This window comes from Enhydra lutris, unplaced genomic scaffold (assembly GCF_002288905.1).
Source record: "Enhydra lutris kenyoni isolate GAN:26980312 unplaced genomic scaffold, ASM228890v2 scaffoldscaffold93, whole genome shotgun sequence".
NCBI classification, from domain to species: domain Eukaryota; kingdom Metazoa; phylum Chordata; class Mammalia; order Carnivora; family Mustelidae; genus Enhydra; species Enhydra lutris.
The window spans coordinates 8,054,545-8,071,692 of NW_019154177.1; the positions used below are offsets into that span (position 1 = coordinate 8,054,545).

Consider the following 17,148-nt stretch of genomic DNA (forward strand, 5'->3'; position numbering starts at 1 on the left):
ATATGAAATTATAGACTTCACTATAAAGATACATCACATATCCCCCCTCTCCATACCCTCCCTGTCACTACTCAACCTTCACTGAGCCCCCTCTTTTGAGGGACATCCCCTCTATCACTACCTCTCTTTCACTGAACTCCCTCTACTGAGTGATATCCATCTCTGTACCCCCCTTCAATGAGCTCCTTCATTTGAGAGGTATCCCCCTGGTTACTGACCCCCCCCCCACTCCCTGAGCTCCCTCTTCTGAGAGATTTCTCCTTTGTCACTACCCTGCCCTTCACTGAGCTCTCTCTTCTGAGAACTATCCCTCCTGTCACTACCCCCCCCTTCACTAGCTCCCTCTTCTAAAAGATATGGCCCTATCAGTACCCTCCTTTACTGAGCTCCCTCCTGAGAGATTTCCTCTTTGTCACTACCCTCCCCTTCCCTGATCTCCCTCTTCTGCAAGATATCCCCCCACTCTCTCCCTACCTCCCTTCACTGAGCTCCCTCTTCTGAGTAATTCCCCCCTGTCAATACCCCCCTTCAATGAGTTCCCTCTTCTGAGATACTCCCCTGTCAGTAACCCACTTCACTGAGCTCTCTCTCCTGAGAGATATCCCCCTCTCCATACCCTCGCTTCACTGAGTTCCCTCTTCTGAGAGATATCCCCACTTACTACCCCCATTGACTAAGCTCCCTTCCTGAATGATAACCCCTCTGTGAGTACCCCTCCTTCACTGAACTCCCTCTTCTGAAAGATATCCCCCTTGTTGGTACCCTCTCTTCGCTGAGCTCCCTCTTCTGAGACATAATCTCCTTGTCAGTACTCTCTCTTCACTGTGCTCCCTCTTCTGAGAGATATTCTCCTGTCACTATACCCCCTTCACTAAACTCCCTCTTCTGAGTGATACCCCCTGTCAGCACCCCCCTTCACTGAGCTCCCTTTCCTGAGATATAGCCCCCTCTCCATACCCTCCCTTTACTGAGCTCCCTTTTTGAGAGATATCCTCCCTATTCATAATGAGCTCCTTCTTCTGAAAGACATCCCCCCTATTACTACCTTCCTTTCACTGAGCTCCTTCTTCTGGGAGAAATCTCCCTGCACTACGCCCTTTCACCGAGTCCCTCTTTTGGGAGATATCCTCCCTGTCAGTACACACGCTCGATATGTTCCTTCTTCTGAGAGCTCTCACCCCTCTCCATAACCCCCTTCACTGAGCTCCCTCTTCTGAGAGATCCTCCCTGTCAGTACCCAAATTCACTATGCTCCTCCTTCTGAGAGCTAACTCCCCTCTACGTAACCCTTGTCACTGTGCTCCCTCTCAGAGATATTCCCCCTCTGACTAACCCTCTTCACTGAGCTCCCTCTTCTGAGACATAACCCCTCATCATTATCCCCCTTCACTGAGCTCCTTCCTCTGATAGATATCCCCCCTCTCCCTACCCTCCTTTCACTGATTTTCCTCTTCTGAGAGATATCCCCCTCTCAGTACCGCCCTTCACCAAGTTCCCTTTTCTGATACCCCCACCCCATCAGTAACCCCCTTCACTGAGCTCTTTTTCCTGAAAGATGTCCCCCTGTGAGTACCCTCCCTTGACTGAGCTATCTCTCCTGAGAGATATCCCCCCTCCCTAGCCTGTCTTCACTGAGCTCCCTTTCCTGAGTGATTACCCCCATGTGAGTAACCCCCCCACTTCGCTGAGCTCCTCTTCTGAGAGATATTCACCCTGTCAGTACACCCCTTCACTGAGCCTATTCTATTGAGAGATATCCCCCTGTCAGTACCTTCTGTTACTGAGCTCCCTCTTCTGAGAAATAACTTCCTTGTCATTAACCCTCCATTCATGTTGCTCCCTCTTCTGAGATACCCCCACATCAGTACCCCCACTTCACTGAGCTCCCTCTTCTGAGAGATATCCACCCCGGTCACTCTCTGAGAAATATCACCCCTCTCAGTACCCTCCCTTCATGGAGCTCCCTCTTCTTTTGGTAACCCCAGTCACTACCCCCCTTCACTGAGCTTCCTCTTCTTTCAGTACCCCCCTTCACTGAACTCCTCCTTCTTTGAGATATCCCCAGGTTAGTAACCTTCTGAGATACATCCCTCCTGTTAGTAAGCCCCCTTCACTGAGCTCCGTCTTCTGATAGATATCCCCTTGTTACTATGCCCCTTCCCTGGGCTTCCTGTTCTGGGAGATATCCCTCCTGTCCATACCCTCCCTTCACTGTTTCAGATACTTGTTATATATAAGAAATTCTTATATATATAAGTTAAAAATACTTATATATAAGAAATTATAGACTTCACTATACAGATACATCCATATCCCCCCTCTCCATACCCTCCCTGTCACTACTCAACCTTCACTGAGCTCCCTCTACTGAGAGATATCTCCCCATCAGTACCCTCCCTTTATTGAGCTCCCTCTTTGAGAGATATCCCCCCTATTCATAACCCTGTTTCACTGAGCTCCTTCTTCTGAAAGATATCCCCCCTGTTAGTACCTTCCTTTCACTGAGCTCCCTCTTCTGGGAGATATCTTCCTACACTACCCCTGTTTCACTGAGCTCCCACTTTTGAGACATATCTTCCCTTTCAGTACACGCACTCACTACGTTCCTTCTTCTGAGAGCTAACCCCCCTCATGGAGCTCCCTATTGAAGATACTCCCCTTCTGAGTAACCTTATTCACTGACCTCCCTCTTCTGAGAGATAGCACCCCTGTCAGAAACTCTGTTCACTGAGCTCCCTCTTCTGAGAGATATCCCCCCTCTCCCTACCCTCCTTTAACTGAGCTCCCACTTCTGGGAATATACCATCTATCAGAACCCCCTATCACTGAGCTCCCTTTCCTGAGAGATTTTACCTTTGTCACTACCCTTTCCTTCAATGAGCTCCCTCTTCTGAGAGATATCCCCCCACTCCCTACCCTCCCTTCACTGAGGTCCCTTTTCTGAGATATATCCCACTCTTAGTAACCCCCTTTCCCTGAGCTTCCTCTCCTGAGATACCACCCCGTCAGTAACCCCCTTCACTGAGCTCTCTTTCCTGAAAGATAGCCCCCAGTGAGTACCCTCCCTTCACTGATCTCCCTCTTCTGAGAGATCTACCCCCTCTTCCTACCATCTTTTCACTGAGCTGCTGCTTCTGAGAGATAACCCCCTGTCACTACCCCCTTCATTAAACTCCTTCTGAGAGATATCCCCAGGTTAGTACCCTTGTGAGAGATAGGTATCTTCTGAGAGTTGTCCCCCAGGGTAGTACCCTTCTGAGATACACCTATCTTCTGAGAGATATCCCTCCTGTTAGTACCCCCTTCACTGAGCTCCATCTTCTGATAGATATCCCCCATGTTACTACCCCCCTTCACTGGACTTCCTCTTCTGAGAGATATCCCTCCTCTCCATACCCTCCCTTCACTGTTTCAGATACTTGTTATATATAAGAAATTCTTATATATATAAATTATAATTCTTATATATAAGATATGATAGACTTCACTATACAGATACATCATATATCCTCCCCTCTCCATACCCTCCCTATCACTACTCATCCTTTACTGAGCCCCCTCTTTTGAGTGATATTCCCCTCTATCACTACCTCTTCTTCACTGAACTCCCTCTACTGAGATATCCATTTCTGTACCCCCCTTCAATGAGCTCCCTCATTTGAGAGGTATCCCCCTTGTTACTACCCCCTTCCCTGAGCTCCCTCTTCTGAGAGGTTTCTCCTTTGTCACTACTCTGCCCTTCACTGACTCCCTCTTCTGAGAGGTATCACCCTGTCAGTAGCCCTGCTTCACTGAGTTCCCTCTTGTGAGAGATTTCCCCTTTGTCACTACCTTCCCCTTCACTATCTCACGCTTCTGAGAGATATTCCCCTGTCACTATACCCCCTTCACTGAGGTCCCTCTTCTGAGTGATACCCCCATGTCAGTACCTTCCTTCAGTGAGCTCCCTCTTCTGAGACACTCCCCTGTCAGTAACCCCCTTCACTGAGCTCCCTTTCCTGAATGATATCCCCCTCTCCATGCCATCCGTTCACTGAGCTCCTTCTTCTGGGAGATCTCTGACTGCACTACCCGCCTTTCCCTTACCTCCCTCTTTTGAGAGAGATCCTCCCTGTCAGTACACACACACATTATGCTCCTACTTCTGAGAGCCAAACCCCCTCTCTGTAGCCCTTGTCACTGAGCTCCCTGTTAGAGATATTCCCACTCTGAGTTATCCCCTTCACTGAGCTCCCTCTTCTGAGAGTTATCCCTCCTCTCCCTACCCTCCTTTCACTGAGCCCCCACCTCTGAGAGTTATCCCTCCTCTCCCTACCCTCCTTTCACTGAGCCCCCACCTCTGAGAGTTACTCCCCTTATCAGTAGCCTCCCTTCATGAGCTCCCTCTTCTGAGAGATCTCCCCTCTCAGTACCCCATTCCACTGAGCTCCCTTATTTGAGAGGTGGTCCCTGCCCCCCCCAACCTGCTCTGCCCTGGCTCTCAGCTGGCTTTCCCCCTCCATGCTCACCCTGAGGGCAGGCCCCTTCACACACAGCCCATCTTCTTGCCCCTGCATCTGTGACCTCCAGCCAATATTCGCCCTTTCTAGTCTACATTTTAACATTGAACTGGTTTTGTTAGCGCTCTTGCTAGCAAGTCGTACCTCTCTATGCCCCAGTATTCTAAGTGCATGATACTGCTGAGTGGGTGACTTTTTTTTTCACGTGGTAGCAGAAATGACCGAATTCAACTCAATACCATTTCATACCTTATGTTTGCTGGGCACCGTTCTAGAAGCTGGTGAGAACGTAGTGAGAATAAAAGAGACAGCAGTCAGTCCTGGTCCCACGGAGAGGCTAGTTTGATGGAGGAGACAGGCATTAATGGACCGATTTTAACTACTCACTGAAATTGTTCTCTGAGTAAATGGTACAAAGATCAGACTCCGACTGGCCATCCAGGGCAACCTTGGAGTGAAAGTGGCCTTTGGGCTAAGACCTGGGCTACAGAGGAGGCATGAAAATGGACATAGCGTGTATGAGGAGGGGAGGGTGGGGGGGGCAGGCTGGAGCACTCCGCACTGTGCTCTAGATGCAGGGAATAGCATAGACAGGCCCCTTGTGCTAGAGGAGGTCTGGCACTGAAGCCCCAAGTGCCATGAGTGTTGGCAGAGGGTAGACTCTGTGGTAACTAGCAGTGAGCTGGGGGAGAGAGAAGCAGGGGTCAGGATCCCTGTTTATCCTTGCAGGAAGTGGAAACTCAGAGTGGGTAACTGAAGAAAACTCACACAGTTGGACCGGAGTTTCAGACCCAAAGTTCCTTTGCAGCAAGAACAGTAGAAAGAACGTTTCTTTGGGAGAAGCTACTTGGGAAGAATGTTACTGGTGAACAATCAGGCTAAATAGGGATTTGTTTGAGATAACATGCATGTAACAGACTACAGCATGCTGGTTCCTACACTCGGGGGCTCTAGGGGAAGAATCAGATCCAATCCAGATCACCCAAGCAGATTTCCGTTTCTCTTCACACGCAGTCATTCCCTATCCAGATCAGCTCTGTCCCCTAGAAGTGTCTGCAATGACAGAAATGCCATCTGGCATATTAGCCATGGGCGCATGTGGCTAGTATGACTGAGGAACTGAATTTTCAGTTTTATCTTAATTAATTTGAATTTTAAGTCACATGTTGCCAGAGGCGATCCTAGATGGCTTCTCAAAAGGGAACCTGCTTCTCCCTCTCCTGCTCTCCCTGCTTGTGCTCTTTCACTCTCTTAAATAAATAAGTAAAATCTTTATTTAAAAAAAAATGTTTTCAGCATCTCTTAAGAGAATCATTGAAACTGATGGAAGAAATGAAAATGGAATCGTCTTTTAGTGGAGGTGGGTCTGGTTACATTCCAGATCTGTTCCCCACTTGGGGCTAATTGTACTGTAACCAGCCCTGAATGGCAGGTGTATGCAAATCGGCTTCTCAGTCTGTCCTTCGCTGCTTAACATTTCAATTTCAGACCTGCTTTATTTTTAAACGTAGTCAGTTTTCACTCTATCATGACTTCATAGCTTTAAATTCCTCCCTAATCTTCTTTCTTCTAAGCTGTGAGTGAGTCCCAAGTGAGCACTTCAGTGTGTTATGAAAGAACCTGTCTTCGCTCAGGATGCTAGGACTAAGTACAGACAGTGAATTCAACAACAATTTCTCACCATTGTGGAGTCTGGGAAGTCCAAGATCAAGGCGCCCCAGATTCAGTTTCTGGTGGAAGCTCTCTTCTGGGCTTAAGGAAGCCTGCCTTCTCACTGTGCCCTCACTTGGCAGAGAGAAAGGAGAGAGAGAGAGACACACACACAGACAGCATCAGCTCTGGTTTCTATTTTCTTATAAAGGCACTAATCCCATCATGGGGGCCCCACCCAACCAGATTACCTCTCCAAGCTCTACTTCTCCAAATACCATCATGTTTAGTCCATAGCAGAGCCTTGCTGTGAACTCATTTTGAAAAGCAAAACTATATACGTTAAGTAGATGACCCTTAAATTCACGTGCAAGGATGTTAGAATTTGTATAGATATTTTTGTAGATAAAAAGTCCTCGAGCGTGGGAACTGTGCCTTGTTCATCTGTGCATCTGGAGTACCTAGATCAGCCCTAGTGTGCTCCATAAATGTTGTTTTTCCATAATAAAAAGATAAAATAGGTCTTAAAATTTTAGGAAAATATGGTGGGTCAGAATAGGTTTCTAAATTTTGCCAGGGGTTTGAAATATTTTTCCCTTGACTCCTAAAATATTTGGCTTTAACATAATTGTTCCAATGTAGCTCTGGTCACATAAGAGAGGTTATGGCAAAATGCAAGAGCAAAGTATACAGATGTGCAGGCTGAAATCTATGTCTGTTGCGAACCCTAGTTTACACCTGTTGAGCTATTGTGTCTGTTTGTAGAATTCTTTCATTCTCTGTGTTCTGGTTTAGACAATAAATGAGTTGCTCACTTACCTGGGGCTGGTTCGATTCTGGGAGCCCCTCATGCCCACTTTTACTTTCCATGGTTTCTGTCATGGTCTTTTGCTCTCCGGAGACCAATGATCCTCCTTCTGATGTATTTGGTCAGAAGGTCAGTCATAGCCCCACGCTACTAATTTAATCATCTCCCATCATCTCAAGAAGGGTGAGTACAGTACCACTATACTGGATTTTGAGAGAAGAGACCACATTTTCATAGTATGTGATTATAATTGTTCTATTTCATTATTAGTTATTAATCTCATACTGTGCCTAATTCATAAACTCTACCATAGGTAGGTACATGTAGGGCAAACATAGTATACAGAGGGTTCAGCACTATCCACAGTTTGAGACATCCACTTGGGGGTTTTGAAACCTGTCCTCCAGCTCAGTGGGGGGAAAGTATACCCTTACCTCTTATACTTGTCTTGTTTCCCATCCCCCTGAAGGAAGAGATGGGGGCTTTGCCTTTTTGTAGATCCTCGTTTAATGCTTTGTACACCCTAAGCAGTAAATGCTTATTGAGAGAATGAGTGAAGATGTGTTCCCTTCTGTTAGAAGTCTTGACTATTCTGTAGACATTTTGGGGGAAGTTTAGGGGATAAGTAAATTATCAGATTCCGGGGGCGCCTGGGTGGCTCAGTGGGTTAAAGTAAATTCCAATGTGTCTGACCTTATGATCACAGAAGCTGAGGAATGATACATGAATCCATTGTGGGTCTTTTCCCCTCCTTTTAACATTACTTTTCCCTTGCTCTTCAAACAGCATTGGAGAAAGCCTAAGTCAGTCTTTCCAAAAGGATCTAGAACAATTGTACAAATGCAGGCTGTTTCTAATCAATTACATTTACAGATACGCCCAGTACGGTCCACTTTGTGCTCAGCATGCTGAACACATTTACGCAATAAAAGTCCCACAGACTCAAAAGCAACACTTGTTTCTTATTAGTTTGGATGAAAGCGATTTTCAGAGTTATGGAGTAAGCTTTGAAAATCTGGATTCTTCTGGCTCCTAACACACACAAGAAGAACCCCTTATGCTTGCGTACATCAGCTAAAGTGTAAGCTGTGTTTGTTTCTAGGGAACAGAATATAGGGTTTGCATTTTCCTGTATCCTCATATATTTTGAGTATTAGGGGATTCTGACGGTCTGTCGTGGGATTAATGTTCTTCGTCTGCTTCTGGCAGCAGGACAGTACTATATGTCTGTCTGCAGACAGGCTGATGAGTTTGCTGTACCCAGTCCTGTGGCTTTGGCCCTTCTGTGGCCTGCTCACCTGCTGGAGGTTTCTGCGGTGTGGACTGAAGCCGGGCACTTGCTGGACTGCAGATGGTGTGATCACACCCATGTGACATTTTCCGTTTGTATCCTTGTGTGCAATTTAATTTTTGTGTATGTTTTATTCTAGGTCCATGTATTTTTATTTACACATCATAAGTCTCCTGATAATACTCTTTCTGCCAATCAAACCACACGCTCATATCCAGAGGCAGCCTCAGACTCCGAACTCCGTTAATAAGAAAAAAAAAGACTGATCCCTCCAAGGAAGCCGAGCAAGTAAAACTGTAAAATGTCACAAAGAGGAGATCAAAGACTCAAGGGTTCGCCAGGGACTTGGAAGTGATGTTTACATGCATTTTTTTTTTTTTTTAAGTGCAGGGAGGATTTTATAAAGCCTTTTATATGATTAAGTCAGCCATGTCCAGTTGATTTAATATTTCCGAGGACATTTGAGTGGTGTGGAGACTGTGCCGGCTTTGTAGACAGAGACTAGCCATTCTGGGCTGCTGGGTCTTTGCTTTTCTGGCATGATTTCCCATCCCTGGAACCTGGACATCTGCTCCAGAAGGCAGAAGGTGGTTACCAACAGAGCTTGTCTTCTAGAACATACCCAGCCAGACACAGTTGTTCCTCGGGAAGCTGCAGACCCTTTGAGCACAGTGACTACACAGAAGACCGTGGAGGAGAGGATCGATCCTGCAAGAGGAGCCAGGAGGACTTGTTGTGAACACTTCAATGGACTGAAAGGCATGCCCTGAAGTAGGCTGCATTTTTTTTTCCTCGCAGGGATAGAATGCTTCCCTTTTTTCTTTGAACTGAGCCAAGATTGGAAATCAGAAAGTCTCCTGTGCGCATACCCCAGGAGTCTAGGAAGGGCTACTATTTTCCATTTCACATGCTCCCTCTGCCTTGCCCAGGGATGGCCTTGAGAAACACCCAAATGTTTCGCCACCAAAGGCAACAAAATGTCTTTTAAATAAGTAATTTTTTTTAAAAAAAAGTAATTTAAAATTATATAGAAGCTTGGTAAGAAGCAACAGACATTTTTCTCTTTGCTCCCCTCATTTCATAGAGGTGTGAATGATCATGGCTGTGATGACACGTGGGCTGGTTTTCACTTTTCTGATTTTGCAGCTGATGAAATCGGACTGTTTTAGTTGAATCTGAAGATCATTTTTATCTTTGTTATGAATGTGCTGTGGTTCCTTTCAGGGACTCCTCTTGGGTAGTAATTCTATGTGGGAGAAAGAAACATGGTATCAAGTGTGCAAAACAATAATGGTGATGCTGATAATTACATGTTGCAATGGTGTGCCCTGAAATAAATGCCTTGGGAGAAGAGAACCTGTTCAAATCAGATGGTCAAAAATGGGTTGCATACTGAATGAATACTGTGTTTCTTTCTTTTTTTTTTTTTTTAAAGATTTTATTTATTTATTTGTCAGAGAGAGAGAGAGAGAGAGCGAGCACAGGCAGACAGAGTGGCAGGCAGAGGCACTCCCCTTATCAGTAGCCTCCCTTCATGAGCTCCCTCTTCTGAGAGATCTCCCCTCTCAGTACCCCATTCCACTGAGCTCCCTTATTTGAGAGGTGGTCCCTGCCCCCCCCAACCTGCTCTGCCCTGGCTCTCAGCTGGCTTTCCCCCTCCATGCTCACCCTGAGGGCAGGCCCCTTCACACACAGCCCATCTTCTTGCCCCTGCATCTGTGACCTCCAGCCAATATTCGCCCTTTCTAGTCTACATTTTAACATTGAACTGGTTTTGTTAGCGCTCTTGCTAGCAAGTCGTACCTCTCTATGCCCCAGTATTCTAAGTGCATGATACTGCTGAGTGGGTGACTTTTTTTTTCACGTGGTAGCAGAAATGACCGAATTCAACTCAATACCATTTCATACCTTATGTTTGCTGGGCACCGTTCTAGAAGCTGGTGAGAACGTAGTGAGAATAAAAGAGACAGCAGTCAGTCCTGGTCCCACGGAGAGGCTAGTTTGATGGAGGAGACAGGCATTAATGGACCGATTTTAACTACTCACTGAAATTGTTCTCTGAGTAAATGGTACAAAGATCAGACTCCGACTGGCCATCCAGGGCAACCTTGGAGTGAAAGTGGCCTTTGGGCTAAGACCTGGGCTACAGAGGAGGCATGAAAATGGACATAGCGTGTATGAGGGGGGGGGGGGGGGGGGGGGCAGGCTGGAGCACTCCGCACTGTGCTCTAGATGCAGGGAATAGCATAGACAGGCCCCTTGTGCTAGAGGAGGTCTGGCACTGAAGCCCCAAGTGCCATGAGTGTTGGCAGAGGGTAGACTCTGTGGTAACTAGCAGTGAGCTGGGGGAGAGAGAAGCAGGGGTCAGGATCCCTGTTTATCCTTGCAGGAAGTGGAAACTCAGAGTGGGTAACTGAAGAAAACTCACACAGTTGGACCGGAGTTTCAGACCCAAAGTTCCTTTGCAGCAAGAACAGTAGAAAGAACGTTTCTTTGGGAGAAGCTACTTGGGAAGAATGTTACTGGTGAACAATCAGGCTAAATAGGGATTTGTTTGAGATAACATGCATGTAACAGACTACAGCATGCTGGTTCCTACACTCGGGGGCTCTAGGGGAAGAATCAGATCCAATCCAGATCACCCAAGCAGATTTCCGTTTCTCTTCACACGCAGTCATTCCCTATCCAGATCAGCTCTGTCCCCTAGAAGTGTCTGCAATGACAGAAATGCCATCTGGCATATTAGCCATGGGCGCATGTGGCTAGTATGACTGAGGAACTGAATTTTCAGTTTTATCTTAATTAATTTGAATTTTAAGTCACATGTTGCCAGAGGCGATCCTAGATGGCTTCTCAAAAGGGAACCTGCTTCTCCCTCTCCTGCTCTCCCTGCTTGTGCTCTTTCACTCTCTTAAATAAATAAGTAAAATCTTTATTTAAAAAAAAATGTTTTCAGCATCTCTTAAGAGAATCATTGAAACTGATGGAAGAAATGAAAATGGAATCGTCTTTTAGTGGAGGTGGGTCTGGTTACATTCCAGATCTGTTCCCCACTTGGGGCTAATTGTACTGTAACCAGCCCTGAATGGCAGGTGTATGCAAATCGGCTTCTCAGTCTGTCCTTCGCTGCTTAACATTTCAATTTCAGACCTGCTTTATTTTTAAACGTAGTCAGTTTTCACTCTATCATGACTTCATAGCTTTAAATTCCTCCCTAATCTTCTTTCTTCTAAGCTGTGAGTGAGTCCCAAGTGAGCACTTCAGTGTGTTATGAAAGAACCTGTCTTCGCTCAGGATGCTAGGACTAAGTACAGACAGTGAATTCAACAACAATTTCTCACCATTGTGGAGTCTGGGAAGTCCAAGATCAAGGCGCCCCAGATTCAGTTTCTGGTGGAAGCTCTCTTCTGGGCTTAAGGAAGCCTGCCTTCTCACTGTGCCCTCACTTGGCAGAGAGAAAGGAGAGAGAGAGAGACACACACACAGACAGCATCAGCTCTGGTTTCTATTTTCTTATAAAGGCACTAATCCCATCATGGGGGCCCCACCCAACCAGATTACCTCTCCAAGCTCTACTTCTCCAAATACCATCATGTTTAGTCCATAGCAGAGCCTTGCTGTGAACTCATTTTGAAAAGCAAAACTATATACGTTAAGTAGATGACCCTTAAATTCACGTGCAAGGATGTTAGAATTTGTATAGATATTTTTGTAGATAAAAAGTCCTCGAGCGTGGGAACTGTGCCTTGTTCATCTGTGCATCTGGAGTACCTAGATCAGCCCTAGTGTGCTCCATAAATGTTGTTTTTCCATAATAAAAAGATAAAATAGGTCTTAAAATTTTAGGAAAATATGGTGGGTCAGAATAGGTTTCTAAATTTTGCCAGGGGTTTGAAATATTTTTCCCTTGACTCCTAAAATATTTGGCTTTAACATAATTGTTCCAATGTAGCTCTGGTCACATAAGAGAGGTTATGGCAAAATGCAAGAGCAAAGTATACAGATGTGCAGGCTGAAATCTATGTCTGTTGCGAACCCTAGTTTACACCTGTTGAGCTATTGTGTCTGTTTGTAGAATTCTTTCATTCTCTGTGTTCTGGTTTAGACAATAAATGAGTTGCTCACTTACCTGGGGCTGGTTCGATTCTGGGAGCCCCTCATGCCCACTTTTACTTTCCATGGTTTCTGTCATGGTCTTTTGCTCTCCGGAGACCAATGATCCTCCTTCTGATGTATTTGGTCAGAAGGTCAGTCATAGCCCCACGCTACTAATTTAATCATCTCCCATCATCTCAAGAAGGGTGAGTACAGTACCACTATACTGGATTTTGAGAGAAGAGACCACATTTTCATAGTATGTGATTATAATTGTTCTATTTCATTATTAGTTATTAATCTCATACTGTGCCTAATTCATAAACTCTACCATAGGTAGGTACATGTAGGGCAAACATAGTATACAGAGGGTTCAGCACTATCCACAGTTTGAGACATCCACTTGGGGGTTTTGAAACCTGTCCTCCAGCTCAGTGGGGGGAAAGTATACCCTTACCTCTTATACTTGTCTTGTTTCCCATCCCCCTGAAGGAAGAGATGGGGGCTTTGCCTTTTTGTAGATCCTCGTTTAATGCTTTGTACACCCTAAGCAGTAAATGCTTATTGAGAGAATGAGTGAAGATGTGTTCCCTTCTGTTAGAAGTCTTGACTATTCTGTAGACATTTTGGGGGAAGTTTAGGGGATAAGTAAATTATCAGATTCCGGGGGCGCCTGGGTGGCTCAGTGGGTTAAAGTAAATTCCAATGTGTCTGACCTTATGATCACAGAAGCTGAGGAATGATACATGAATCCATTGTGGGTCTTTTCCCCTCCTTTTAACATTACTTTTCCCTTGCTCTTCAAACAGCATTGGAGAAAGCCTAAGTCAGTCTTTCCAAAAGGATCTAGAACAATTGTACAAATGCAGGCTGTTTCTAATCAATTACATTTACAGATACGCCCAGTACGGTCCACTTTGTGCTCAGCATGCTGAACACATTTACGCAATAAAAGTCCCACAGACTCAAAAGCAACACTTGTTTCTTATTAGTTTGGATGAAAGCGATTTTCAGAGTTATGGAGTAAGCTTTGAAAATCTGGATTCTTCTGGCTCCTAACACACACAAGAAGAACCCCTTATGCTTGCGTACATCAGCTAAAGTGTAAGCTGTGTTTGTTTCTAGGGAACAGAATATAGGGTTTGCATTTTCCTGTATCCTCATATATTTTGAGTATTAGGGGATTCTGACGGTCTGTCGTGGGATTAATGTTCTTCGTCTGCTTCTGGCAGCAGGACAGTACTATATGTCTGTCTGCAGACAGGCTGATGAGTTTGCTGTACCCAGTCCTGTGGCTTTGGCCCTTCTGTGGCCTGCTCACCTGCTGGAGGTTTCTGCGGTGTGGACTGAAGCCGGGCACTTGCTGGACTGCAGATGGTGTGATCACACCCATGTGACATTTTCCGTTTGTATCCTTGTGTGCAATTTAATTTTTGTGTATGTTTTATTCTAGGTCCATGTATTTTTATTTACACATCATAAGTCTCCTGATAATACTCTTTCTGCCAATCAAACCACACGCTCATATCCAGAGGCAGCCTCAGACTCCGAACTCCGTTAATAAGAAAAAAAAAGACTGATCCCTCCAAGGAAGCCGAGCAAGTAAAACTGTAAAATGTCACAAAGAGGAGATCAAAGACTCAAGGGTTCGCCAGGGACTTGGAAGTGATGTTTACATGCATTTTTTTTTTTTTTTAAGTGCAGGGAGGATTTTATAAAGCCTTTTATATGATTAAGTCAGCCATGTCCAGTTGATTTAATATTTCCGAGGACATTTGAGTGGTGTGGAGACTGTGCCGGCTTTGTAGACAGAGACTAGCCATTCTGGGCTGCTGGGTCTTTGCTTTTCTGGCATGATTTCCCATCCCTGGAACCTGGACATCTGCTCCAGAAGGCAGAAGGTGGTTACCAACAGAGCTTGTCTTCTAGAACATACCCAGCCAGACACAGTTGTTCCTCGGGAAGCTGCAGACCCTTTGAGCACAGTGACTACACAGAAGACCGTGGAGGAGAGGATCGATCCTGCAAGAGGAGCCAGGAGGACTTGTTGTGAACACTTCAATGGACTGAAAGGCATGCCCTGAAGTAGGCTGCATTTTTTTTTCCTCGCAGGGATAGAATGCTTCCCTTTTTTCTTTGAACTGAGCCAAGATTGGAAATCAGAAAGTCTCCTGTGCGCATACCCCAGGAGTCTAGGAAGGGCTACTATTTTCCATTTCACATGCTCCCTCTGCCTTGCCCAGGGATGGCCTTGAGAAACACCCAAATGTTTCGCCACCAAAGGCAACAAAATGTCTTTTAAATAAGTAATTTTTTTTAAAAAAAAGTAATTTAAAATTATATAGAAGCTTGGTAAGAAGCAACAGACATTTTTCTCTTTGCTCCCCTCATTTCATAGAGGTGTGAATGATCATGGCTGTGATGACACGTGGGCTGGTTTTCACTTTTCTGATTTTGCAGCTGATGAAATCGGACTGTTTTAGTTGAATCTGAAGATCATTTTTATCTTTGTTATGAATGTGCTGTGGTTCCTTTCAGGGACTCCTCTTGGGTAGTAATTCTATGTGGGAGAAAGAAACATGGTATCAAGTGTGCAAAACAATAATGGTGATGCTGATAATTACATGTTGCAATGGTGTGCCCTGAAATAAATGCCTTGGGAGAAGAGAACCTGTTCAAATCAGATGGTCAAAAATGGGTTGCATACTGAATGAATACTGTGTTTCTTTCTTTTTTTTTTTTTTTAAAGATTTTATTTATTTATTTGTCAGAGAGAGAGAGAGAGAGAGCGAGCACAGGCAGACAGAGTGGCAGGCAGAGGCAGAGGGAGAAGCAGGCTCCCCACAGAACAAGGAGCCCGATGCGGGACTCGATCCCAGGACGCTGGGATCATGACCTGAGCCGAAGGCAGCTGCTTAACCAACTGAGCCACCCAGGCGTCCCTGAATACTGTGTTTCTATATAAAGGAAATGTTTCCGAACAGAAAGGTTCTTTTTTGTTTCTGGGAGTGGAGACCGCACATTCTGAAGCATATGTGTATATTTGTGTCTTTCAACAAGTATGCACAAACTTAAGGTTTTACTTGTTCTAATTTGAGCACTTAGAACATGTTCATTTTGTCCTCCATGTCAGGCACTTGGACGGTTTGGGTTTTTGGTTTGATTTCCTATCTTCATTCTCAACTTTGCAGGTAGGCTTAAACCGCCTTTTACAGATGAGGAAATGGAGAATCAGAGGGACGTTTGCTTACTGTCCCCACAGTCACAAAGTTAGTGATGAAGCAGAGATTAAAATCCAGGCAATCCCCAGAGAGCTGCTGGCAGTTGGCATTTCCAAGAGGTATCCTTCTGCTTCTTCTCTTAGAACAATGACATGTGAAGTGATGGCTTGTTTTTGAAGAGGTTGATGGTGCTGGGGGAGAATACTAGAACCTGAACTCTAGGCCTTATATAAGATAATGGATAAAAACAGCACATTTTGGCCAGTGTTTGAGGCTCACCCCAATTTACCCAGGTAACCTTGAGGCAATCCTACCTCTTGTTCACGAAGGATGTTATGGGGGAGGGGATGTAGATGCTTAAAATCTGTCTGTATCCTTTTCCAACAGGAACATTTTGAGGCTCAAGACCCAGAAAAATGCACACTAGTAAAAATGGTATATAGCACCACAGGCACAAAGTGTATTGTTACAGTGAAATCTTTGAACTTGCAATATGGTTTATATTCAGGTTTCACTGTATTTAAACATTTTCATTTCTAAGAGAAGAATTTTGGTAGCAAGAGGAGGTGATCTCTAGGGTGACCAACCATCCTGTCATGCTAGTGACTCTGCTGACCCTTCAGTTCTGGGCACACATGGACCATTAGTCCCTCTAGTGTCTGCTAAGATTACTTATTTATTACTGAATGGAATCAAAGTCAAGCCTTTGGAATCTGGGTTTATAGGTGTTATATGTCAGACAGTGCTGGGCCCTTAGGCACATTTTTCTTATTGAGGGGCTTTATTCAGTGCAGGCCTGTTTCCTTTTACGCACATCACTTTCTTGTGCTTTGCAGATACTGCATTTTTTAGAAATTGAGGATTCATGGCAACCAGATGTCAAGCAAGTCTATTGGTACCATTTTCCCAACACCACTGCTTATGTCTATCACATTGTTGGTAATTCTCACAATATTTCAGACTTTTTAATTATTTTATATTTGTTCTAGTGATCTGTGATGTTACTGTTACAACTGTTTTAGGGTGCCATGAAGCACATCCAACTAAGACAAGGAGCTTACCTGAGAAATGTGTGTGTTCTGAGTGCTCCACCAACCAACTGTTCTCCATCTCTCTCCCCCTCCTCGGGCTGGGGTCCCTGTTCCCTGAGACACAACAACACTGAAACTAGGCCCATTAATAACCCAACAAGGGCCTCCAAGGGTTCAAGTGAAAGGAATAATCACACATCTATCACTAAGTAAAAGCAAGAAATAATTAAGCTCAGTGAGGAAGGCATGCTGAAAGCCGAGATAGGCTGGAAGGTAGGCCTCTTGCACCAAATAGCCAGCTGGTGAATGCAAAGGACAAGTTCTTGAAGGAAATGAAAAGCGCTATTCTCGTGAACATATGGGTGATAAGAAAGCAAAAGTCTTTTTTTATTTTATTTTTTTAATTTTTTTTTAAGATTTTATTTATTTGACAGAGATCACAAGTAGGTAGAGAGGCAGGCAGAGAGAGTGAGAGGGAAGCAGGCTCCCTGCTAAGCAGAGAGCCCGATGCGGGGCTCGATCCCAGGACTCTGAGACCATAACCTGAGCCGAA

The 17,148-nt window shown here is 45.0% G+C and overlaps 1 protein-coding gene across 1 annotated transcript in view; it reads left to right on the top strand.

The window, feature by feature from the left end:
* Positions 1-9,038, top strand: part of LOC111138635 (membrane bound O-acyltransferase domain containing 1) — a 114,033-nt gene extending 104,995 nt beyond the window's left edge. The window contains exon 13 of the mRNA XM_022490666.1: positions 8,388-9,038. Within this exon, the coding sequence (XP_022346374.1) occupies positions 8,388-8,514 (127 nt within the window). The 3' untranslated portion in view covers positions 8,515-9,038. The remainder of the gene's footprint in view (positions 1-8,387) is intronic.
* Positions 9,039-17,148: the final 8,110 nt, after the last annotated feature.